Genomic DNA, 26,878 nt, shown 5'->3' on the forward strand with positions numbered 1-26,878 from the left:
TTTTCAAAGAACCAGCTTTTGGTTTTGTTGATTCTTTCTATTGTTTTTCTGGGCTTCATTTCATTTATTTCCACTCTGATCTTTATTATTTCCTTTCTTCTGCTAACTTTGTTCTTTTTCTAATTCCTCGAGGTATAAAGTTAGGTTATTTGAGATCTTTCTAATTTCTTAATATATGCATTTATTGCTGTAAACTTCTCAGAACTGCTTTTGCTGCATTCCATAGGTTTTAATATGTTGTATTTTCATTTGTTATTTGAGATAATTTTTTATTTCTCTTTTGATTTCTTCTTTGACCCATTGGTTGTTCAGAAATGTGTTTAGTTTCCACATATTTTTAGATTTTCCAGCTTTCTGCTTGCTGATTTCTAGTTTTATACCATTGTGGTCAGAAAAGATAGTTGGTGTGATTTTCATCTTCTTTAATTTTCTGAGATTTGTTTCATGCCCTATCATATGATCTATACTTGAAAATGTTCCATGTGCACGCCAGAAGAATGTGTATTTTGCTACTGTTGTGTGGAATGTTCTTCATATGTTTAAGTCCATTTGTTCTACAGTATGGTTTCCACCATTTCCTTGTTGATTTTCTGTCTGGATGATCTGTCCATTGCTGACAGTGGCATATTATTGCATTGTTGTCTATTTCTCCCTTTGGATATGTTAGTACAGTAAGTCCCCTACATACGAATGAGTTCCATTCTGAGAGTGTGTTCGTAAGTCCAATTTTTCCTAAGTCCAACAAAACCTAGGTACCCAACTAACACAATCAGCTCTATAGTACTGTACTGTAATAGGTTTATAATACTTTTCACACAAATAATACATTAAAAAAAACCCACAAAAAATTTTAAAAAATACTTTTAATCTTACAGTACAGTGCCTTGAAAAGTACAGTAGTACAACACAACAGCTGGCATACAGGGGCACGTTCGCATCTTTGAAAGTTCGCAACTTGAAGGTTTGTATGTAGGGGACTTACTGTATTTGCTTAATATATTTCAGTGCTCCAATATTGAGTGTATATATATTTACAATTATTATATCAATATCTTCAAGATGTATTGACCCTTTTATCATTACATAACAACCTTGTTTGTCTCTTGTTGTCATTTTTTGGCTTGAAGTCTATTGTGTGTGATACAAGTGTGGCTCTACCCACTTTCTTTTGGTTTCCACTTCCATTCCTTCACTTTGAGCCTATGTGTGTCTTTAGAGCCGAAATGAGCTTCCTGTAGGCAGCATACAGTTGGGTTTTGTTTTTTTAATCCATGCAGTCATTGTGTACCCTTTGATTGGTGAATTCAGTCCATTTATATTTAGAGTGATTATTGACATACAAGGATTTACTGCTGCCATCTTACCATTTGCCTTCTGGTTGTTTTGTATCACCATTGTTCCTTTTGCCTCTCTGTTTCTGTCTACCTTTCTAATGTGGTGGGTTTCCGTGGTCATTTGCTCAGTCTTCCCTTTTTTATCTTTCATGACTCTACTCTAGAGTTTGGCTTTGTTATTGCCATGTGGCTTACGTAAAACATCTCAGAAACAAAACACTTCTTTTTATGCTGATAGCACCTTATCTTTGTCTATAAAGTTTCCACCCTTTCACTCTTCCTCTTTTCTATCTTTGATATCTCACTTCTTATGCTGTGAATTCACTGAGAAATTGTAATAGCTATATTTATCCTTAATATTCTTTTCCTTAAGCCTTTATGCTATAATTGTGGTTAACACACCATTCTAATATAAAGTTTTCTAATTCTGACTGTTTTTCACCTTTGCAAGAGTATTGTGTACTTTCAGTTGCTTTTATGTCATTATTAGTGTCCTTTTATTTTAGCTTAAAGAATTCCTTTCAGCATTTCTTGCAAGGCAGGTCTAGTGGTGAACTCCCTCAGTTTTTGTTTGTCTGGGAAAGCCTTTATTTGTTCATTATACTTGAAGGATAACTTTGCTGGATAAAGTATTCTTGGCTGGCAGTTTTTATCTTTCAGCACTTTGAGTATGTCATTCCATTCTCTCCTGGCCTGTAGTGTTTCTGCTGAGAAATCTGATAGCCTAGTGGCAGTTCCTTTGTAGGTTACTTTCTTTTTTTTTCTCCCCTGACCGCCTTTAAGATTCTTTCTCTATCATTGATTTTTGACAGTTTCATTATAATGTATCTTGGGTAAGGTCTTTTTGCATTGAGGTGATAGCTTCTTAGACATGTATGCTTAATTCTTTCCCCAGGTTTGAGAAGTTCTCAGCAATTATTTCTCTAAATACATTCTCTTCTCTCTTCTCCTTTAGGAAGACCGATTATTCTTATATTTGTTTTTCTCATCATATCTGATAGCTCTCCTAGGCTTTCTTCACTTCTTAAAAATCTTAGTTCTCACTCCTGAGTCATTTCTAAATTCCTGTCTTCCAAGTTGCTAATTCTTTCTTCAGTCTGATCTGCCCTATTTCTTAAGCTCTCTAATGTATTTTTCATATCATTCATTGAATTCTTCAGCTCCAGAATTTGGTTCTTTTTTAAAATTTCAATCTCTCTGGTAAAGAACTCCTTCTGTTTACTCATTTTATTCCTGAGTTCATCGAATTGCCTTTCTGAGTTTACTTGTAGCTCATTGAATTTCATCATAACAGCTATTTTGAATTCTTTGTAAGTTAGATTACAATATCCTGTGCCTTTGAGTTTAGTTACTGGAGAATTATCATTTTCTTTTTGTGAATACCGTATTACCAGTTTTTCATCGTGTTTGATGAATTGTGCCTCTGCCATCTCATTTGAAGTAGCACACTTAGTTTTACTTTCATTAAAAAAGACTGGCAAATAGAAACTCTTCTTTTGTTTTCCAGGAGGTGGCGCTATAGCTCAAGTTTTTGGTTTCTCTTGACCTGATCTGGCTTTGGGTCTGCACTCTGAAGGGGGTGTAAAAAAAAGTTCGGTAGAAAAAGTTGGCGGCAGAGCGGCGGAAGGTTTGGGCTTAGCACCTGAGGCTCTGAGTGCTCATAGCCCAGGTCCTCGAGTGGGGGTCCTACCCCTTGCTGAAATCCCAAGGCAGACAGCAGAGAACAGCACCTTCCATGCACTCTGTTATTCCTGTCTGCCTCTTTCCCTTTCCTCTCCCTCGTCCCAGTCATGGAGGTCCCTCCTTAGAAATCCAGGTGCTGCCGGAGAGAAGCAGGTCCATCTAGTTGCGATCTGTGCAGCCAGGAGGTCGGTTACTCACCCCTTTCTCTTTCCACCTCCTGTGTGAGGGAAGTCACCACTGTTCTGGTGAAAGCCCAGCACGTTGCTGTGTTGCTCTAGGGAGGGAGGGGGACTCACTCCTTAGTTCCTCCTTCTCACCTCCAAGCTTGTCTTTATCCTGCTCCGGTGGCGTGCCTGGCTCTCCCTGTGTCTGGCTGGACCTCCGCAAGTTCTCTGTCTCCCTGAGCGTCTGCTGCGGTTTTCAGTCACCAGTTTCACTTCCCCCCGCCCCACCCCCATCAAGGTGCTGCGTGTGGGGCAGGCTCACTGCCTTCCTGGGGTCCACAGCCCCCTTCCCGGTCCCGTCTGTCTACTTTCTGAAGCACAGGTGGGTGGAAATCTCCTGGTTGGTCCGGTGTAATGTGCAGAGGCACCTTTTTCTGTTCGGTTATGAATGATGAATTGTATTTAAAAGGGGAAAGAAAAAGAGACAACTCGTGCTGCCAGGATGCTGATGTCACTTTAAAGATCCGAGCATTTTATATTTATCATGATTTTTCCCCCACTTTTTTGAGAGACCTTGTTTTGACAGTCTAGTTTAGCAGAAGCACTGCTGGGTGAGTTACTACAGGACGCGTGCTATAAAAACTTACTTATTTCTTCATTGAAGATATACTGAGCCCCAGCCGCATGAAAAGCCCTAGCTAGGCAGAGAGGGGGTGGTGACAGGAGTGGGAGCCCAGTCAGACATCTGCCTTCAGGGAGTGCACAGCTAGTGAGGAACAGATTTCTTCTTGCTGAAACTCTCAACTCTAAAGTCTTGCAAAGTTTCCCTTACATTATTTGACATTCGCTAATATAAGTAGATACCGTGAAAAAATTATGTGGTTTTTAGACTTAGGTATAGACGTAAGTTATAGATTTAGAATGGAGCCCCTGACCAATAGTGTTTGACCTGTTTGTACAAATTGAACCGTGGTCTGAGGCATCTCCATGGCCTTTGCTGCCACCTTCCACGTCCTCTGCCATGTTGTCGACCACAGTTAGCCATGCTTTCGGGTGACTTTAGGAATTCAGTCCATCCTCCACTTTTATAACAGACTTAATTTTCAGCTTTTTCTAAATCAAGGTCAGTATTACCTCCCTTCAGCATCTCAAGCTTTCAGGTATTATAAATGACTTCTTCCAAAATAATAGAGCCTATTAGATCCTAGACAGAACTTAATGACTGGAGACACAGATCATGATCAGATTTCACACAGTGGTGCTCTCAGGGACTTTTTATCCTCGAATAGGTGGCCATTGTAATGAAGAAAACCAAGTCACCGTGTAGCCTTCTCTCTTCTCGTAGTGCATGTATATGTGTATATAACGTTTTCAATAGTATAGGAGCCAGTTATACCAGAAACCACTGTCTTGACTTTTAGGCTTTTAAAGTTATGGTGATTGCTGTAACCCAGAATCTTTAGACATCTGAATTTTACCAAGGGTTTCTCAGGGTAGATATTAGAATATTTTTAGTGGAAAGTTTCTAACTCTTTGTTTTAGTTACCTAGTTGAGAGTAATTGATGGTGTTTAGAGGTTGTTGTCAACTTTATCTTTGATTTAGGGATAAGATCCACATATAGTTAAAGTACTTTTCCTCCAGGATTAAGGTCTTATGAAACTATTTGTTAAAAAGCTAGCTATGTCTTTGATTCTCTTTTTATTGAGGATGTTTGCTTTTTGGCAAATTAAACATACTCATAGCAATTTTCTGTATGTGCTTTTCATCATGTTGTAAATACTACATGTAGAGGATTTATTTTTAATCTAGGAAAGCAGTTTTCAAAGAGGAGAGAGAATGTATTATGATAAAGGAAAACAATAAATCAAATGATTAAATTTTAGTTGTAAAAGAATATGCTGCTGCTCTGAAGTAGTTTTACCATATTAGGGCAAATCAGGAATGCTCTGAGGAAAGCCAGAAAATATTTGACTGATAGTTACATTGAGCAAATTTTTAAAAATTCATTTTTTTAAGTAAGAAAGGGGAAGAGTTTGTACAGAGATGATAAAAATAACAGTACACGGTGTCCCTCTGGCTAAACCCTTTTAAACGCAAGAAGAGAAAGTCATAAACGTAACACAGGTAAAATATGCTCAGAAAAAAATTACTAAAATTCAGTGCTTATTCTCAACCAAAACTCTTAAGAATAGATATGGAGAATTTCCTGTGTGATATTAACAAGAAGGGCTTATTTATAACCATCTTAAGATTTTTCCTGTGAGAATCGGTTAACCCTTCTAATTATCAGTCTTTAACTAACTTAATCAAGCTTTAATGGCAGAACTGTCACTGCTGTGGAGCTATTACAACTACACCCTGCTGTAAGTAGTTGAGCTCAGTTCTTGCCAAATTCTTCCCTCTCATTAACTTCTCTAGCCCAGTCCCCAAAGTTTGAATCCCAAATTCTTTTCTATTTACAGAAAACACAGCCTCTTAGGTTCTTAGAATTAGACTAACTGGTCTACTCTAATGTTTCTTAAACTACTAGAGTTTGTAGTATATGGATTTTTAAGTTAGAATTTTTTAAATTTTGTATTTTAATTTCACTGTTGAGATCATAAAATTATTTTACCAATTAGAAAACAAAATGTCTCTTTTGCAGTGCAAATTCACAGTTGAAAAATGCTTCCATGAGAACGTAAGACTTGTTTCTGAAGTTTCTCAAGCTGGCATCTGAAGACCCCTGAGAACTCATATATTTCTGGGGTTCCACAGTAATTTTTATTTCAACTAGTCTGCACATTACAGTCGGCCCTCCGTATCCACGGGTTCCACATTGGTGGATTCAGCCAACACCCAGATTAAAAATAGTCAAGAAAAATAAATTCCAGGATGTTCCAAAAAGCAAAACTTGAATTTGCCAAATATAGGACAACTATTTATTTACATACCATTTACATGTATTAGGTATTATAAGTAATCTAGAGGTGATTGAAAGTATACAGGAGGATGTGTGTAGGTTCTGTGCAAATGCTATGCCACATTATATAAGGGACTTGAGTGTCCTCTGATTTTGGTATCTGGGGGGTTCCTGGAACCAGTCCCCCACGGATGCTGAGGGACAACCGTACTCAAGTGTGAGAAATCCTGAGCCATTAGCTAGTCCCTCACAATTCTCTGTCATCTTTTTTCTTTTATAAATTGTGGTCATGGGTCTGGTGATTTAACATCCTTCCCGCACCACTGTCCTGTACCCCAACCTAGTAGAAAAGTCACTTAGATACAATCTGAGAATTGCAACAGGCTCTTCTGATTGATACAACAGAGGCAGTACACAGTAGTGGAAGAACTAGAAGTACTTTGAAGTCAGCTGGACCTACTGGAATTCCAGCGCTCCTAGTTATGAGAACTTGGTCATGTTAATAAGCTGAGTTTTAATACATCAAGTTGGGGCAATAATGCCACCCTTGAAGGATTGTTGGTGAGGAATAGAAATAGTCAATATACAGTGCCTAACAGGAGTATCTCACACAGGGAGGCAGTCAGTGAAAGGTATATCTTACTGTTATGATTATAAACAAATATTTATGGACTAAGTTGTTATCCTGATATAATAATGTGGATTATAACTTTTAAGACATACATATAATTTATATATAGTTTTGTCTATTTAGAAGTATGGCACATGGAGCAAGTAACTCCCAAACATGGTAGAGATTTAAAGCATAAGTTGTGTCAATACAATCTTCGACGAATTAATGATGCTACACCTGTGACATAAAGAAAAGGTCAGCACTTTGGGGCATCCACGCATGACCTTTGAGAACAGCATTTTAGAAGCTTTCAGCTACGCTTGCCCCCAGCTATTGAGGCCTCGACCTCTGGTGAAATAAGCTTAGTAAATGGGTGGGTCCACATAAGAAACAGCCATCTTTCATGCTTTTGTGTCTTTTGAATCTGATATTGAGGCTGTTACTTCTGCTGTCTGTTGCCCTGTATTTGAAAATCCTTTGGACATAAGGTCAGAAGACTAATATTTTTCTGCTTAACTAATATTCTTTTGTATTTGGTCTGGCTTCCTAGAAGCAGAGATTGGGGTAAGGATTTTTGGATAAGTGATGTATTGAGGAGACTCTGAAGAGAAGGAGTGAGGGAAGCAGGCCAAGGCAGGGGGGAAAAATGCTAAGCGAGGAAATTGTTTCACTTGGAAACTTAGCTTCAGCCTGGTCCCCCAGGGGTCCCAGCATAACGTCTGAAGGGGAGCTCTGGAGCACAAATTGCCCCACAGGCTTTGTACTCCCTTGAGGCAAGGGGTGGCTGTTGTACCATTGTCAGTCAGTCTGGCTCCTGGCCACCTGTTAGGGACAGTTGGTGCCCTCAGCTTGCAGTAGAGGCGGCTCCACATCTGTGAGCCATTAGCACCCAGCGCTCAGAACAGCTGGGGAATGGGGGGCGGGGCAGTATGGCACCAACAACGGCCTCTGTTGGTTTCCTCCAGGAGACAAAGCTATCAGATTCCTTATGTGGCCTTCTCCGACTTGGTTGTGTGGGAAGTTCTATACTACATTTCATGTTTAATTGCTTTAGCAACCTTCAACCAGGATTATTTAATAGCATTCTTTCTCTCTTCCTTTTCTTTGTAATTTTAACCTTTCTTCTTTATCTTTTGGTTTTTCTATTTATTGGGCCAGCAGTTTTATTGTAAGTTGACTCAAATGCTTTTTGAAAGTGGATGAGTGTAAAAGAAAAATAAATATGTAAACTAAAAACCAGTTTTATAATTGGAAAAAATACCTGAGTTGTCCTCCTTAAAAATCAGATAAAATAAGTGTTGAATAGAAATAAGCGTATTTACTGTTACAATCTAATTTAACATTAGTTATGCTTTCATATGTATTCAAGAATAAAATAAGCAATAAGTATTATAAATCCAAGGAAGGAAGAAACAAAATTGCATTTTTGCAGATGACACTTTTTTATATGTATAAAGCACAATGAAATGAACAAAATTATTGGAGGTAACAAAGAGATATGCAGCAGGGTTCTACAAAATTATAGGCTATGATGGAAATCCTCAAATGTCAATAAAGTTAGTATATTCTCAAGTCATATAGCTAAAAATATAGATGGCATTTGTTTAGAAAGTATTTTGACCGCTCAAAAGGAATATATACTAATTTTTTTTTAATTTTTAAAAAATTTTTGGCTGCGTTGTGTCTTCATTGCTGCGCACGGGCTTTCTCTAGTTGAGGCAAGCAGGGTCTGCTCTTCATTGTGGTGCACGGGCTTCTCATTGCGGTGGCTTCTTGTTGCAGAGCATGGGCTCTAGGGCTTCAGTAGTTGTAGCACGGGCTCAATAGTTGTGGCTTGCGGGCTCTAGAGCGCAGGCTCAGTAGTTGTGGTGCACAGGCTTAGTTGCTCCGTGGCATGTGGGATCTTCCCGGACCAGGGCTCAAACCCGTGTCCCCTGCATTGGCAGGTGACACTGCGCCACCAGGGAAGTCCAGGAGTATATACTTTCAATGCCTTCCTAATTCCCATGTGAAATCGTACCTTTATTTTAGCTATTCTGTTAATATGTAATGATGATGATACAGAAGAGAATGATCTACCAAATAAAATAGGTATAAAATATTTTAGTCTGTATGTCTGTATGCACAATTCAAAATTATTTACTCACATAAAAGATAACTTCCCACTTCATGAGTTATTAATGTACAATGAAGTAGCCTTTTCCCCTTTACCACTGTATTATGAACAATACCTAAGCGTAAATGAACTAATAAATTGTTAGAAACAACAGTGTGCAGTGTTACCTTTGCACATTAGAAAATTCAATTTTTATTTTCTTATAAAGTGTTTGAATTACATATCATAATTTAACATCTTTTAAAGCATCCTTTATTCTTTAAGAATTCTTTTCGGAGCCATTAACCAATTGAAGCAGCTCATTTATAAAAACATTTTTGTTAACATGAGTCAAACCTAAAAGAAAAAAGAATGACAACTTGAAAGTAACCTTTATCATCTAGATACTAATCAGTGCGATATTAAATGATAGGGGTAAATCAAAAATGATAGAGGTAAGTGAACTTAATCTGGAGAATCCTCTTATTAGCAGCCAGAATAGGGCAGTTCTTAAGCCATTTTAAAACAAACTCTTCTTGTTTTCGCTTAGCTTGTACTTGATGCTTTAAAAGTCCTGGAGGTTTCAGTTTGGGTTTGGTTTGGTTTTGCTTTGCTGCGGTAGCATTTACCAATTTGTAGCATTTACCAATTTCTTTTATTTCTGCCTAATCTTTGAATGCCATATTATATGGAGATATTTTTCCTAAAATGTCAGCAGAGCCGGGGAGATCACAGTAGGTGGGGACTTGGGGTGGCTGGTTTGGGCATCCTGTGAAAGAGGCGGACAGCTCTTCTGTGCGTCGTAAGGTGCGGGCATATAGAGGGGCTTGAAAACACAAGCAGGTTACTGTGGGGTTGCCGAGGAGAGGGAGCCAAAGCAGATGGTGTCCTGGGTTAACACCAGGACAAGGTGCTTTTTATACTTGGCAATGGAGTTCTTTTATAAAATCCAATGAAGTACCAGTTAGGAAGATGTATCAGCAATTTATCTTAAAAAGGAAAAAAAAAAAAGCCATCAATTAATTGCCATATTAATATAATCAGAACCTCTTTCCATTATAAACCTTTAGATAAAACATGACAACAATAATGGAAAAATCATCTAAAACAGATACAATTGTACATGAAGTTTGTTGGCATTTTGAACAGCTTCATTTTTTAAGTATTTTACATTCTTTGTAGAGAAAAGTAAGCACAATTCTTGTATTTAATCTAAAATAAAGACAAAAATCACAGCAGGCACCTAAGTCATGTGCATCACAAGGTTATTCACACATAATCCTTCAGGCTGTATGCTGAATGGTCCTCTGGCTGTGTGATGGAGATGTGCTGCTGCTTGGATGGGTGGAGCCAAGCTTCCGAATTCTCTTTTATACAGGATGTGCAGAAAATCATGCCAGAGATAAACAGCAGCATGGCCGAAATGAATCCAATGTAGACAGCTCCTCCGGGTTCATGTTTGTTGCTTTCTGGAACCGTCACATCCACAAAGTTTGCTATGATCTCCTTCGTGTACCACACCGTCGGTATTAAACCAGAGACCCCCGCAGACAGGAAACAGACTCCCCCAGCAAAACAGGCGTAACCCTTGGTTTCCCTGTCCACTCCTAAACGAGTGCATTTCATCCCGATTGTGGAAGTGCAGATCCCCACAGCAGACAGGACACAGGCCAGGACCATGGCGGCCCGGGCGGCCTGCACGTGGGTGGGGAGGGCCAGGACGGAGTACTTCAAGGTGCAGCTGAACATCCCGGTGCTGTGCCACGTGCAGTCCATCCACAGCCCTTGCAGCTGCACGATGGCTGTGATGATGCTGGAGCCCGCATCCACGTGCACCTTCCAGTTGGGCAGCAGGGTGGCCATGAGCACTCCAGAGACCCCAGATAAGGCCAGGGCAAAAGCAAGGAGCTGGAGACCCGCCGAGGTCATGACATCACCGTTACCTTTGTCCTCCTAGAAAATCCTGATGGCTCTCGGTCAGAATTGTAGCTGTTTCTGTACGGTGGAGAACCAAGTAACAAAAGGCTGGGGAAAGAAGACAAAATCAGGGTTGAAAGAAAAAAACAAACAAAAAGACTTCTGTGTACAGCGGGAGCTGAGAACCCATCAGAACAGGTCCCAGCAGTGGATGAGGGCACTGCTTCCCAGGAGCAAAGCGCACACCAGGCCCCCAGAGGCCGCCCCTGTCCTGAGTGACTTTGCTTGGGTGCTGCTTGGTGCGTGGCATAAAGGAGCGGGCTGTCCACTTTGTTCTTTTATGTAAAATTTAAGCTCTGCTGAAGTTGTCTATGTGCCTTGTTAGGAGATTTAGACATGGAACGCCAGCTGTAGGATAACTGATATAGAATTTTAATAGTATTACAGGTTTTAAAAACTTATTTCTAGTTAAAATACTCTATAGGTAATAAGGAAGAATAGTTTAAACCCACCTGTTAAAAATGATTTATAAATATATATTAGAAGAGTTTGAAGCTTTCAAAAAATGATTTTATTTTTTAAAATGTATCACTCTCCGTGTGTTATTCACATGGCCCAGGTGAATTGTTTAAGAAGGAGAAGAAAGTAGTAAAAGAAATCAAAGTCACTGGCATGATTATCTCTAATTTCCAGCTTGCAAAATCCTTACCTAGGTGAGCAGTTGTTTCCCTTCAGGTACAGGTTACTCAAAACTGAAACAATTAAGCCACTGTCTTTTGCTTAGGAGAATGTGAGATCCTTTCTAGTTGGTACCAGAATCGTTCCCTGACCCAAATGAAGTAGTCTGCTGCAAAACCGGTTATTCAAAACGATTCAGAAGTAGTGACAATGAATCTTGCAAATACATACCAGAAGTAACCACATCATCATTTGTATGAGAGAGATTCAAAAATAATTTATACTTTTTTCCTTCCTCCCTTCCTTCCCTCCCTCCCTTCCTCCCTCCCTCCCTCCCTCCCTTCCTCCCTTCCTTCCTTCCTTCCGTTTAATAAGAGGGAAAAGATAGCACTTCCTTTGTGACGTGCTGTGTTTTAATCAGGCAGTACTTACTGCTTTCTTTGAGGAAAATATAATGGTTTCTGAAATACAGCAATATTGACCTTTTTGTGTTTCTGAATTAACATTTGAGTGATGTATTAGAATGGCTCTATCATGATTCATATATTTGTCACAAAAGGCAGTATGAGCTCTGAATCTAAAGCACTTGGGTCACATCTTGGCTTTCCAGAGCCTCTCTGTGCCTCAGTACTCTCTTCTGGAAAGCAGGGAGGATTATAGTCTCTATATCATGGAGTTAAATACATGAAAGAATTTTAAAGGGTGTAGAACAATGTCTAACCCATAGAAAGTACTCAGTAAATTACAATTGACGTTGTTATTAGTATTTCTAAAATTTATATTATGTCACGTGACAATTGATATTTAATGACATCTGGATTTTGTTTTTCTCTTCCTTCCTTAGGCCGATTTCATTTGTTTTCTTAGGAACTTAGAGCTGAAAGAAACCATAGATGTAATCTTGGCCATCAGCGTTGTTTCAGATTAGGACACTTAGGTAGTAGATCACCCCACGCCACACAGACCCCAGCAGCAAGATCGGCAGTGCCCACTTCCCCACCTCTTCCCACCTCACTGCACCCTTGTCCCCCTTTACCACAGTAATTCCGGGTGAAATCCTCCTGTGTACTTCCTGTGGGAAGCAGGGAGAATACTACATCTAGAGACAAAGCACCATTAACCATCCCCTCACTCACTCCCTTTCTCACACAGAAAAAAAGACTCCAGAGGGAATTAATAGAGCAAATGAGCAAATGGCGTAGCTTCAGAGACTCACCAGGGAGGTTGATGCCTGGCTTTTGTGAAATATCTGCAGTAATGTGAATCCATGCCTGTGTTACTTTTAATACAGTTGTATAGTTTAATGTAGTTATAACATTGGTTCCCTAAGAGGTTAAATCCTGGGCTATCTGAATTCCATTGTTCTATTTTTGTTCATAATCTTAAAATGTAAATTCTATAGCTTCAGGAGATTTCCCTGAGATTTTGAATTCTTAGAGTCAGTTTCACTATAAGAAGCATCAGAGTGCCTTGGCTTTGCCTGCCATCCTACAGTTGCTTCTTTTTCTGTTTTCCAAATTTCTTTTCATATCTGAGACCAAAATAGAACAAAAGTTAAAGTTTCTAGAAAAAAAAAGTGAAGCACATGTTTATAGTTTCATAATAGCTGTTTTCAGGTTTGGGTTTTAACATTTCAGACTCCAGCCAGCTCGCTCAATTACTGCCTGCCCGGACCATTTTCGGCTTAAGGGGTTCTTCAGGAGCGAGGCTGCTGTTAGCGTTCCCTACGACCATCTCCTTTCTTTCTTTCTTTTTACTTTGGTTGAGTAACCTTTATGTGCTGATCAGTCTCTGCTCAGCTCAGCTTCCCAATTATAACACTTTTCTTCCCATTAACCAATACATTTTATATATTCCAGTGTAATTCAGACTTGGAGACAGCTTGTTCATCTTAATTAACAAGTGCTGGCAGTGATAGATTACAGATGGCCAAAATCCGCGTAAACAACGCGACAGTGCATTCACTTAGCGTACTGCTCACTCACTACTGAGTGTTGGACTTCAAGTGCTTTCTTCTGCATGGAGTACTTGTGCAGAAAGGATTTGTTCTCCAAAATGAAGGTCACTCTTTCCCCTTTATAAAAATACACTGGCATCTTAGCTATATTGCTGTGAAATCTTTTTTTTTTTTTCCCCTCCAGCCACAAGCATGGTACAGTTTGTGGCCTGTTCTCTCAGATTTCTGTCTCGTAGAGAATAAAGGCATACTTTGTTTCAGCGGTGGTGGTGGTGGTGATGGTGGTGAAGTACTGTGAAAGTAAGCATGGAAAACAGTTCTAAATGAGAACTCTCTCGTGGTTCCAAAATCTGTTGCGTATAGAACAGGACCTATAATGTTAAATTTATGAGCTATTTCCCCAAAAAATTCTGACCTGGATTTCGTTAAAATGTAAAGTCAGTTTTCCAGACAAGATTTATTTATATCAAATCTAGTATTTAAAAACAGATTTACAACGTACAGTTCAAACCAAGTTATACTTGAAGATCTATATTTTGGTCCCGAAGCATTGTGGAAGCTTCTCGTTTTCCATACCTTTTGTCAGTAGCCTTCAGTGACTTAACTCTCTTCTGTCAGTTGTCTTCAAATGAACCCCAATAAGATATGATGAAGAGGAGCCACATACCTGAGGCTCAGTTCACAGCTTCTGAATATTAGTGATGAAGCTCCAACAGGTTAACTTGCAAGTAGCAAACAAAGAGCAACGTAGAAATCCGAGCGGGGAAACTGCTGGTGGTGCCAGGAGATAAATACCAGGTCCCCCATCTCATTTTTTGAGCTGGGGGAGAATTAAGAAAAGAGAGGCGGGGGAGGGAGGGAGTTGTTGTTACAACAGACTTTGTCGAAACCTGAAAGCTGAAAATGCTTCTGTGTCACTATATACGGAGGAGGAATTATCTGGGCGCTCACAAAAAGACTTTCTTTTCTTTTAATATTTTAGTCCATAGTTATAATTTATTTTTGAATTTTTATCTGTGTTGGAGGATACCGTTTATTATTTTATGTCCCCAGTTAAAGAATATGGTCTGAAATATTTTTCACTAGACTGTGCTTTGCAAATGATAGTTAATTGAGACTATCTGTTTATTCTGGTGCTTCTGACTTGTCTGAAATCAAGATTTACAAAATTGGTAACTTTCAAACTAAACATTCAAAAGACAGTTTTATATATATCTTGATAAAAGTAAAAAGAAAACGCAGCAACAGCTGTTGACTAGAATCTGAGCAGTAAACCTACAAGTATTTTTTTTTTTGGGCAGGGGCGGGGGGGGGGTATCCTGAATTTTCTATTAATCTTTCCACTGAGAAAGATTTCTAAAGTATAATAGATGGCTAGTGGGAAGCAGCCACATAGCACAGGGAGATCAGCTCGGTGCTTTGCGACCACCTGGAGGGGTGGGACAGGGAGGGTCGGAGGGAGACGCAGGAGGGAGGGGATATGGGGATATACGTATGCATATAGCTGATTCACTTTGTTATATAGCAGAAACAAACACAACACTGTAAAGCAATTATACTCCAATAAAGATATTTAAAAAATGCATATTTCGGTTATCTGGATTTTTCTGGATTTTTTGTTGTTTTTAGTTGGTTTGTTTCATCTTTTCTAAGTCTGGCATTTAGCAAGATACGTATTGTTTTCTCCTCTTAGAAATCTAATGCCTGTGGATTTGTTTTTTTAGCCATAGTGTTGTAATTTTGCTTTATAAACTTACTTTCTTATTTAATTTCACTGAGATATATAAACAGTTCTTTGTCTAAGTACTGAGTGAAGTAGAGTTGAATTTCAGGCACTAACACTAACAGCATTGTTACTACTGCTGTATCAAGAAATCCACCAGATCCCTGCAGTGTCTTGGCTTGTTTTGCTCCTTGCCGCGGTTGTCGTGCAGACTCACCTGTGCTGGGGCTGACTGGTGGCCGGTGGAGGGGCCCGTCTGCTCCCAGCTCTGACCTCCAGCAGAATGCAGCTTGCTGAGGGCAAATGCGTTAAGCATGCTTTAATGTACATGGTTATTTTCAAACCCTTTTTGATTATTTTTCTGCCTTGATGAGAACACTTACCTTCTAATACATTAGCTGCCTGTTTTAAAAAGGCAAACTTCTGAAATGCAAAGAACTTCCATTAACTACAGGCCTTTAACCCAAGGCAGAATTTCTTGTATAAGAAAGGAGCTAGAAAGTAGAGGTGTATAGAGAAATATAATTCATTGACATTATTATCTACTTCCAATGTGGATATTAAAGAGAATTAAATCTTTTAAGTCCTGAGGCTTCCCTAGATAACTCTTTGTTTATCTTTACCTTAGTTTAATGTCTCTTCTCCAGCCCTCCCCGCTAAACACCCAAGTTTTGTATTGGGTTGGCCAAAAAGTTCGTTCAGGCTTTTCCATAGCATCTTAACAGTTGTAAAATTTTAAACATCCAACCGAATATGTCCAGCTGCCGATGTGACATCACTGATAGACATCTCAGACCTAATCAGGGACAGAACTGAGCTCTTGACTTTCCCCACACCAATTCTCCCCAGTTTCCCAGTGTCCATTAACGGCAAACTCATCCTGCCATTTGGTAAACCCTGGATCTTAAAAACATCCTTGATTCCATACCCAAGAGCCATTCAATCAACAAATCCTTTTGTTTCTAAACTTCAGAGTAAATCAAGTATCCTACCATCCGAGCCCCTCTACTGCTTACTCTGGCTGAAGACCTCTAGAATGTAAACGGCACAAGGGCAAGGATTTCTGTCTTGTTAATTGCCAATTCTCCTGTGCCAGGAATGGTGCCTGGCTTATTGTAGAAGCATGATAAATATTTGTTGAATGAATTCAGAAGCTGATTTTGAGTATATAAAATAACAATAATACATTACCTTTACATGATTAAAAGTATAATTTTGTCCTTTTTTAAGAGACTGTCATTTTAAGTAATTTTGCAACTCTTTAGTTTTATAATCTTGATGTAATAATAATATCTACCATTTATAAACTGCTTCCTATATGCTAAGTACTGTTGAGGTATTTAATTCTTAAAACAAGCCTATGAGATAACAGAAATCCTAATTTTACAGGTGAGAAAACTAAGCTCCAGAGAAGTTAAATAACTTGACTAAGGTCCATAATATGAGTAAGTAGCAGGAATGTGGGATTCAGGCCCAGAATATTGTGATTTTTGAAACCCTTATACATTCATAGCCCTGCCCTGCCCCCATCTGGAACAGAATGTGTTTTTAAGTCTCATTATAATGAGTCGTTCCTTTCAGTGGTAGTCTGGATTAAGCTGTGGAAACAAATGAACTCTGACATCTCTGTAGCTTTACATATAAACATTTGCTTCTCACTCATGCCAAGTCCATGAATGACTGCAGAGTAGCTGGCCGGTGACGCAGCAGTCCCATCTGTCTTCTTTAAATGTTTTTATTTATCTGTTTTTAAGAAGAAATTACATGTGATTCCCTTAGTGTGTTTTTCTTAGTGATGATACTCTGGATAGTCAAGACAAGCTTTTCTTTTTCTTCTCAAAGAATCGGTAGTTTGACTGAATGTTTGAGAAGTGGTAACAGTACCAAACCTTTGTGGGAAAGTAGTTCTCCAGACCTGCGTCGCTCACCCCTGCCCACACGTGAGCATCGTCTAGCTTTAGAAAAGCCCTGAGGCCCCGGCCCCGCCCAGTGGCTCTTAATTCAGTTGTCAGGGGTGATGCCCAGTCACTGTGTGTTTAAAATGCCGCCCCCTTAATTCCCATGAAAAGTTAAGATTCTGATTTTAAAAAAAACAGCAGCGTCTTTTCTCATTTGCTTTCTCTTCAACCTTGAAAATAATTAAAGTTCAGAGTAAGATTAAGATAGTTACCTGTTCCAGTCCCACAAATTTAAAGTGACTGACTTAATCTTAAAATAATGTTTTTCTTCTGACTCAGTCGTGGGAAATTAACAGTATCGGCTGTGAGCACAATCAGTGCATGATTTCCTCCGTCTTTATGGTGATTTTAGTTTTAAAATAATGCTTCAGGCTGCCCGAAGGCTTTATCTTTTAGAATCGGTAGTTTGTAGACTAGTTGATTATAGTGAGGACCATGTTACAAATGAAGATGACTGTTCTCTGGTTGCTGTGTGTTCCCAAATGTCTCAAGAGGCCATCCTGGCTCCATGGCTCTGTGCAAGTCGTATGTGTTTCTGCATGTAGGTTGCACTGCCATTTGCTCTATTGTTTATTTGTTTTGACAACATTTTGTTGCTCCTTTTTATGTCTTCATGTGAAAGGATCTTGAGAATTTGTTTTCTATGTCTTTATCACATTATTTTAGACTATTAAGGCTGTCTTGGATTTTGTGGTGACACTTGCAGATCAGCCTAGTTTTTTCAACCTCATAAATAATGCAAGTATGTATTTGCTGTGGCCTCCCCATTGCATTCTCTTTGCACATTATTTTGAAGAACAGGACTTCTTTTAAAAACGTCCTCACTTATTGGTAGCGTCTCAGATTGCGGGCTGAACACCCCTCGTCCAGGCCTGGCTCTCAGCTCACCACCCTCTCCTCCTCCTCCCTTCTTCCTCTTTGTCTTCCTTCCCTGTGACTCTCTCCCTCTGCCCACTGGGTCTCCTACATTTCAGTCCCTGCCCACACGCTAGGGTCCTGGGTGGGTTCATGTGGACTTTGTGATGTTGCCAAATCAGAGAGCTTGCATCAGTTTTAATCATTTCTCTTACTTACTTATTTATTTATTTAAATTTATTTATTTATTTATAGCTGCATTGGGTCTTCGTTGCTGTGCGCGGGTTCTCATTGTGGTGGCTTCTGTTGTTGCGGAGCACGGGCTCTAGGCGTGTGGGCTTCAGTAGCTGTGGCTCGAAGGCTCTAGGGCACAGGCTCAGTAGTTGCGGCACACAGGCTTAGTTGCTCTGCGGCATGTGGGATCTTCCCGGACCAGGGATCGAACCCGTGTCTCCTGCATTGGCACGTGGATTCTTTTTTTTTTTTTTTAAGTATTTGTTTATTTATTTATTTATAGCTGTGTTGGGTCTTCGTTTCTGTGCGAGGGCTTTCTCTAATTGTGGCAAGCGGGGGCCAGTCTTCATCGTGGTGCGCGGGCCTCTCACTATCACGGCCTCTCTTGTTGCGGAGCACAGGCTCCAGACGCGCAGGCTCAGTAATTGTGGCTCACGGGCCCAGCTGCTCCGCGGCACGTGGGATCTTCCCAGACCAGGGCTCGAACCCATGTCCCCTGCATTGGCAGACCGATTCTCAACCACTGTGCCACCAGGGAAGCCCAGCAGGCGGATTCTTAACCACTGCGCCACCAGGGAAGCCCTCTTATTTATTTTTGTATCTCCGGTTACATACATAGGAGGTCCCCCAAACCTCCATGAGTTAAACTAGTAAAATCAGCATGTAAAGGAGGAGATCCAGTAGCTATGGAATTCATCTTTAAAAAGACACAATGTCTTTCAAGTCAGAAACAGGAAGAGCAGGACAACATGGACACATTTAAAGAATAGCTCTGCAGATGGAGAGCTGGCCTGGGTCCTGAGGGCACAGGGACTAGGAGCATCTGGTACCCGGTACCTTGTGCCAGTGAGGGGCCGGTGGCCACTGCAGCAGCATCTGCATGAGTTGGTTCCCATTCCGTGCCTCTGCACAGCCCTCTCAGCATAACAGAGCTTGTTAGGTGGTTGTTATAGGAAGGGGATGTACTGACTAGTCAACTAGAGTGTCTCTTTGGCAGTTACGACTCATTATGAATGAATATATTTGCATCCATATTTGTTTATCAATCTTTTCATAATAGTAATATTTATACGGCAGCAATTGAGTACCTTGTGAGTTTGCTTAGATTGAAACCGCCCCCAAGGAGTTCCCCTGTACTGTGGATGTGAAACCAGAGGTCGGGCCCTCGCTCTCGCCCCCTGGGCTGCTACAGCAGGGCTCCTCCCCTGGCAGGGGCCTCCCCACCCGCACAGAGAGGGGCACAGTCCTGGCACAGTTAACACAGGCGCCTCCAGGTGCCGCCCTGTCACAGACACCGAAGTCATGGTTTGTGGGAAGGTCCTGGTTTCAGAAGGGTGTTTTCCCTGTGCTCATTCGGGAACTGCAGGCTACGAAGGACAGAAAATCCTAACCCAGCGTTTGTGAGTTCTCGTCCCTCTTGTACTTTGTTTAGAATTAAGTGTTCACATCCCTGAAAGTGTTTCCTTTCTTGGGACCAAGAGACCCTCATTCATCTTGTTGTTGTTGCTAGTAGGCATAATTTACATGCATACCTATATTTACATATACAACATACACAGTAAAAAGCTCTCTCCATCCCCTCCCCTCACCCTGGGCACCACTTAGGCTTATTTCTCATCGTGCTGTCAGCTCACCCTGTCATTCTCTTACATGCTTGTGCTCTGAGAGGAAACACAGACAGTCTAAAATCTGTTCTTTTTGTATGATTCCAAGGAGGAAAAGAGACAAACCATTCAGACATCTATGGGAGACGAAAGGTGTGGTGGAACATCTGCAGAAATGAATATTGTTTCAATAACAAACACAAATTGTAAACTTTAAAGAAAGAACTATAGGTCCTAACAGTCTTCATGGAATGCCTTGGTTTGGAATACCTGGAATGTTGTTGGAGTGTTTGAGTTGCAAGATTTTATGGCGGAAATTCTGTCCTTAAATTGGGCTTGGGATGAGAATTATGGGCAGAATAAAACAGTTCTAGGAAATGTGATCTACATGTTTGTAAACAGTTTGTTTTTCTACAAGATGCATAATTATAATAGCATAGGCAGCAGTGACTTGCGACTGCTCCCCTTATTGTGGGGAAGTTGTAACTGCAGGGCCCATGACATTCTCATGGAGACTGTCCTTAGCTCGGCATAGGACCCTGAGGAATAACTAGACACTGGTGGGTGGAGGAACCAAGCATCCCCCAGCGTGCTCACCTTACTCTCATCTCACCTGACACTGAGTGTGACTCTCCCAAACTCCTGACCCCGTGTTCCATCAAGTGGTGCTGACCTCCTCAGAATTGCTGGACCCTTCCCATTCCCGTCTGCACAAGTCTGTCTGAGACAATACCACCTTGAACTGTGGATCCTTCTTGTATTGTTCTTGGAGTCTTTCTGATTATTCCCTGTAGTCATTCTTTGTTCTCATCATTCCTTCTACCGTCTCCCAGTTATGGTTATATCTTGGCTAAGTAGACTGTAACTTCCTAATCGTTTTTCCTCTCCACTGGCTTATCCTTTAATGGTCTCGAACACCATGGGAGCTGCTGAAGACCCTTTCTTAGATAATGGCCAGTATTGTTTCTGTACCTTTTCATACGGTAGTTACTGAGCCCTTTGGCATATTATGATCATCTCAAAGTCAGAAACTGGGCTGTACAGTCTTCGGTGTTCCCTGTACCACGTTGATTCAAGGTCTGACTTAGCAATCTCTCATATTTAAGATTTAATAGCTTCTTACCCCAGTTCTCTTATGAGTCCACAGTGCTGCTGAGCTCATAACCAGTCACGTCCTAGACATCCTGGCCTGGGAAATGGGACATCCGCCTCCAGCCTGCCTGTGGCCAAGGCTGCTCATGTTGAGAAGCATAACCTTAGCTTTGTGCAGCATTGACTTTATAGTGGATTGGAGAGGCAAATACTTAAAGTCGTTATAAATCCTCTAATTTGAAATTTTAGTAGGTCATTTTGGTATACTGATAGGCTGAGTTTGGAGAGGGGCTGGCAACATTTAAACTAGAATTTTTAAGTGCATCTAGTGCCTATGTACTGATCTCTTTTTTGTAATCAAACCCTTTAATGGACTTAAAACTCAAGGAAAAATAATGGTTGTAATTTTAAATAAGCATTCATTTATGAGTAAAAAGCATTTTTGTATGTTACCATAGTTACCGAGCAGCTTTCCTGTGGTTCTAGAGAAAATGGGCTCTGTCATACAGAGTAACTCTGAGAAGTGCGTTTGGAGGCAGGAGTAGAAGAGGGGGTGGTACAGGTTTCCCAGAGAAGCAGGACATGTTACAGGAAGAGCCTTTTTGACGCCGAGTTTTATGTGGTCCTCCACTAAATAGTAACTATTTGATTGTGAGTGGAAATTTTCTTTTATCCGAAAGACACTATTAGCCAACTTAACTGGGTGTCAAAATTATAATCAAACTTTAGAAGTCTACCGCTACAGTGTATACGGGGTGCTGCTGTATTTATACGGGGTTTTAAAACTTTATTTAAATAAAAACATTAGATGTTGCCTGTATTTGCAAACATCAACTGTATCTCAAAGGAATAAAATCAGGCAAATAAAGATGAGGCCAAAATTTTAAATCCAAAGAATCTGGAAGTGGCAGTTTCTGTACTGGAAGGAGAATGCATCTATCCCTGTTTTTGTGCCTTTGGTCTTAATAGTATTTGAACATTAGAGTTTTGATAATATTTCATGGGTTTAGGGTTGGGTAGGGTTTAATTTTATCTCATAATTTACTAAAAGATTATTTTCTCTGGAGACTGGCAGGCCGCTCACTGTGGAAGAATCCTGTCAGAACTGACTAACTGGGAAGGATTGGACTGAAAGGGTTGAAGGACCTGAGTCATAGAGGGCTGGCAGAACAAGAGGTGGGGACAGGAATGCCAGCGAGCGCAGATGGTGGGAAGGGGTGGGGTGAAGTCAAGAGAATGGTCTAGAACAGCTGAGTTCACTTCTGTCCGTTTTTCCTTCCACAGAAGTGCTCTCACGTGAAGCATCTTTCATCCCTCCCTGGAGAGGTGCCCGTCCACTTAATCCCCGAGTCACCTCCCCGGTCCCGGGTGCTTTCCAGGGACTCTCTTCTCTGTACCGACCGCAGACCTCTCTGGGACTCCTGGACCCTGTTGCATGGCACTTTTGTGATGGTCTAAGGAAAGTCCCGGCCTTTTAACCAAAACACTTACTTTCCCACAGGAATTATTTGTTAGTGAACTTGGAGAAACACATAGAACACAATTTGAAAAACTATTAAAATTTAATAAGAACGTTGAGATGGTCACTCTCTGCAGTGGAATCACAGCTCTTGCACCAAAGGTGTATAATCGTCACTAAAATAGTCTGAAGGCTGAGGGACATTTCGGGGAGCATTTTCAGGCGGAAAGTCCTCTCCATTGGCAGTTTTCACTCGACTGCTTAGAACGTTCTCAGCGTTTGCCAGCCTCAGTGACTGACAATGGGGAGGAGGTCTGGTGGGGCGGCTCAGACCCCGCAGGAGAAACGCCACTCACACCTCTGAAAGCCCATCCCGTTGGCCATCTTTGGTCCGTCTCGTCCACACAGTCTCACGTCATACGCCAGTATTTTCCCTCCAACCTAAAAACAAAAACAACACAAAAACTTCCCCATCCTCATATATTACAGGCCCATTTTAAGGAGTTTTGTAGCCACAAGGATCTTTAGGAGCGAGTCCTCCCAAGAGAACATGATAACCCCTATGGAATTTGAAAATATAGAATTCCTTCTGAAAAGCAGCGGTACAACCCACACCACACTTCATAAATTGCTGTACTTTCTTAGCCTTTGTAGACTCTGTGTGATGTTCTGAGTAGCAAGTTTAGCAATAATCCCTTAGCGACCAAAGCTTTTGTAAATTATGAATAGACTTCCCATTTCCTAGACCGTGGTCTCTGCCAGGCTTTTGTGTGGGCGATAACTGCTTTGACTCCATTTCTCCGTTAGTCTTTACTTTCAGTATTTTTCTATTGTTATTTTGAATATATCCTTGTGAATCACCATGAGTCCATTTTTAGAATAGGGCAGGGTATATAAATCTCTTATCAGATATGCCTGAAAAGTTTTATTTTCTGATAAAGAATTTCAGCCACCGGATAGCAGCTTGACACTTAAACAGTAATATTTTTGGTGGTTTCCATTCTATTTGGATCCTGCCTGTGCCTCTTGGGGCATTTAAATTAAAGTCGCTACCAGAAAGTTATGTGGCTGTGCAGACAATGAGTATGAATTCAGTCCAGCTGATTAATCAGTGTCTCTGACACTCTGGGGAGTTTAGCGCTAAGTGGTCCCTGGGGGCCCATCTGCCGTGTCTCTCTGGTTTGAAGTCCAGCCTTATAGTCAGAACAGCGGCTGCAGCTTATCTTCTACTCATTCAAAAGCTAAATAAAATATTCTAATGCTGTTATCTGCCTACTGACTTTAATGAATATTTGGATGGATCTTAAAAGGCCACTGTAAAACTGCATTCTAAAATTAAGTGACCATCAAGCACAGGCCTAGTGGATGTCATTATAGAACAGATGCAGCCAACTGTGAGTTCTCTGCGGCAGCTCAGATGCAAGCGTAGCATCTCACACGCCTGGAGAAAATGAAACTGAAGTCCACGTAAAGGGTTGTTCGTGAAAACCATGCTCTTGATGACCTGTCCTCCTGTGTTCTACAAAGATAAATCGTTTAATATATTACACCAGGCAGTAAAATGTTTGTTTTCTGACCATGAAGGTGGACTCGGGCGTGGTGCATTTCACCCCCCTGACCCGGCCCAGGATAGAGCAGCCATTCAGGCTGGTGGAGAAAGTCGTTCAGAATGCCTTTCAGTTCCGAAGGAAATACTGCCATCGAGGGCTTGGGTAAGAATGCTTCTCTTCCTTTTCAGTAGCACCCTTTACAAACTCCTCAATCACCTTCAAAGATTAAGGACTTTGTTTTTATGATTGTTCAACCTGCCTGTAAATATTACTCTTAGTTCAGATCCTGCGATGAACAAACCTTGATGGCCACTGAGGAGAAAACAAAATGTTGATTTAACCTCAGATGCCACCGAGAGGTTCTGTTTGGTTTGGTCGTAAGTACAAACTAAAACTGACATCACACAGTTTATAGTGAGCCTGTACTGGGGAGGTCATGACCCCTCACTCAGGACTCGGACCATCTGAACTGTTTTCAGTCTCGACACTTCTGGCACTAAATGTGTGGTGTTTTCCCCAACACCGACAAATTCCCTAACTCTCCAGACAGCACCTGGGCGTCCTACAACTTAATTCTAGTCCGGTCACTCACTACCTGGCATTAGCACAGCCCCTCAGCTTACGGGCCCAGTGCCGCAAGGCTGTCCCCACTTCAGTCACCAGTCGCGGGTCCCAGGTCGCAGAACTGTCATGTATCAATTTTAAAGGCTGTAACTCAGGAACTACCAAATGGAAGAGAGGCACAGGGCACCATACGGGGAGCAGAGTGCACAGAGCTTCCGTGCCCGCTCAAGGTTTCTCACCCTCCCAGCACCTCAGCATGTTCACCCACCCCAAAGCTCTCCGAACCCCATCATTTGGGGGTTTTATGGAAGCTCCATTACCTAAGCAGGATTGATTAAATCATTGGCCTTTGGCGATGGAGCTCAGTTTTCCAGGAGTGGAGCTGAGAGGTCCATCCTTCAGCCACGTGGTTGGTTCCTCTTGCCACTGTTCCCCGTCCTGAAGCTTTCCAGGGGCCACCAGGAGTCGCTGCATGAGCACAGGGCTCGGGTGTGGTTGAAAGGGGCTTGTTACAAGTAACAAAAGGTGTCCTGTCACCCCTGTCACTCAGGAAATTCCAGAGATTTTAGAAGCTCTGTCTCAGGAACCTGGGACAAAGACCAAATATATATTTCCTACCATCACACGAGCTAGTGGATTTTAAATGCTTTCTTTCCATCCAGTTGTTATATCTCTTGAAGCTTTTAAAGACGTACTTAGAAGAAGGAAGCAAATGTAACTTCTGAGTAGCCAAGACAGTGTCTCGAGGTATCCACATGAGCACGTTTCCATTCAGCGGCTGCTCCTGTGTTCTGCCGTGGGCGCCGCTCTGGCCAGGCCCTGAGGCGCGTCCGGAAGCCCAGACAGAGAAGGCGGCCTAAGAGTCTGCGGCCTGATGGCCCTGAAGTCACCGCAGCAACGTGTTACGTCCGGTGACAGCCTAGAAAGTGGGTAATTAGGCCCAACTGTAGTCTGTGTACGAAGGCAGGAAAGTGTATGTGTATTTTTAAAAGATTTTCATCTAATATAGTCAACTTTAGCTGTTTAAGGGGGTTCAGCTTTAGTGGCCCATACTTTTTATTTTCTAAGAATAGCTCCATTTCAGTTCTCATTCGTGAAGGGTCCCTTTAGCACATGAAACTACTTTAGGCACAGCTAGACGGCTGCATCCTGAATCCATTGGAATCCACAAAGCACGCTCTTGAGGATGTGAGAGGGCTGATGGAAGAAACCTCACCCTGCCGTTTGTTGGCTCTAGTTAGTCCCGTGTTCATACTTCAGCAGAGTTCCTGCTTCTCTAGTTGGGGACAGGGACGCCACTGGTGATCCTCGTGCTAGTTAGAATGAGGCACCCCCTGATACGCTGCAGCACCCCACCCGGCCCCCGCCAGGATGCACGACTTGGCAGGTAAAACACAAGCTGGATTTCACACACGGTGTGACCCCTACAGTTGTACATGATAGCTCTGATTCATGGAGGGAAAAAATTACAGAAAGTACATCCTACTTGTAGAAGTCCTGGAATTGGCCTGAGCCTGGAGTTGGCCCTAGTGTTTCCAAGACAACCCCCCAGCTAAGTGATGGGCCCCGTTTACTTCACATGCACAGTCCCCTATGCAGATACGGACCAAATCTTGTGACCCACTTTGACCTTTCGGTGTCCTTCAGTCACACCACACCACAAATCAGTCCCAGGTCGTAGTTAGAAACTATGATCAGACCCCTGCTTGCCATGAAACTGAACTCAGCGATCTCAGTCAGCTCACCCTGAGAATGTAGGGACACGCGGCTCCTGGTTGCGAGGACCATTGGCCTGTAAGAAAAAGTCAGTCTCCTCTCGCCACAGTGTCTTCCGAGTCCTCTGAGACTTGAGAGAAGAAAATAAAATCCAGGTGTAGCTTTGCAATATTTCAGTCAGTCACTTGTACTATTCATTTTAAAACAATGATCTGATTTAGACGAAATTTAAAATGTATACTTTGAATCAATTTTAAAGATGCTTCAGATATCTTAAAAGAGGAAAATAACTTTCTATTTTCACATGAACTGTTTTCTAACTTTGCAAAGAAAGGTCATTCTTTTGGGATGAAGAGGTCCAAAGGCTGGTAAGTTCAAGTTACAGAGAATCAAAAGTGCACCAGAAATAATACGCAATTTTTATATTAAAATGTGAGGCACAGCAAACTGATGTTTCTTTAAGAATGCAGCTGAGCATATGATAAATTTACCTTCAAGATACATGTATTGCTTGAGCTTTAGAAACTCTCTTCTCACGTGCACACACCTTGCAGGTCCGATTAGCTCTGCCGCCAGTGGCGGTTCGTACCTGCTGCCTGGGGCTGCAAGCAGAAGCCTCCTCCGCTGGCTTGGGGTCCCGCGGGGCTCTAGGGAGCGGAAGAAGAGCCTCTGCAGAGTTGTCAGTTGTCAGAACCACGCCGGTTTCAAATGAGGGTAGAAGGAAGCATGATGACTGGCAGAATTTAAGTAAAATTCTGATTTTTTTCTCTTCCTTTCA

The 26,878-nt window shown here is 41.4% G+C and overlaps 2 protein-coding genes and 1 long non-coding RNA gene across 6 annotated transcripts in view; 2 read left to right on the forward strand and 1 right to left on the reverse strand.

Annotated features, from left to right (window-relative positions):
• The window catches only part of LOC309667022, a 398,987-nt gene that overhangs the window by 210,556 nt on the left and 161,553 nt on the right, over nt 1-26,878 (forward strand). The gene's annotated exons all lie outside the window — the stretch shown is intronic.
• TFB1M (transcription factor B1, mitochondrial) overlaps nt 1-26,878 on the forward strand; it is a 64,879-nt gene that overhangs the window by 37,635 nt on the left and 366 nt on the right. Inside the window, 1 exon segment of the mRNA XM_082474868.1 lies at nt 23,855-23,982. Within this exon segment, the coding sequence (XP_082330994.1) occupies nt 23,855-23,982 (128 nt within the window).
• CLDN20 (claudin 20) lies at nt 8,540-26,871 on the reverse strand. Of its 4 annotated transcripts, none has more exons than XM_082474978.1 (3): nt 26,592-26,871; nt 24,705-26,230; nt 8,540-22,711 (listed from the first exon to the last, which is right to left on the reverse strand). In XM_082474978.1, exon 3 carries the CDS (start codon nt 10,720-10,722, stop codon nt 10,063-10,065), a length of 660 nt encoding a protein of 219 aa, XP_082331104.1. In that variant the 5' UTR covers nt 10,723-22,711; nt 24,705-26,230; nt 26,592-26,871; the 3' UTR covers nt 8,540-10,062. The 4 variants fall into 4 exon arrangements, with proteins under 4 accessions (XP_082331104.1, XP_082331102.1, XP_082331103.1 ...); XM_082474976.1 differs by having other exon boundaries at nt 8,540-10,818; nt 13,922-22,711; nt 24,705-26,871; XM_082474977.1 differs by having other exon boundaries at nt 8,540-9,782; nt 10,037-22,711; nt 24,705-26,871.

This window comes from Balaenoptera physalus (genome assembly GCF_965194825.1).
Source record: "Balaenoptera physalus genome assembly, chromosome: 9".
Lineage (NCBI taxonomy): Eukaryota > Metazoa > Chordata > Mammalia > Artiodactyla > Balaenopteridae > Balaenoptera > Balaenoptera physalus.

Excerpts from the sequence above, each read along its gene's own strand:
- CLDN20 (XM_082474978.1), bottom strand. The coding sequence starts at position 10,722 with ATGACCTCGGCGGGTCTCCAGCTCCTTGCTTTTGCCCTGGCCTTATCT.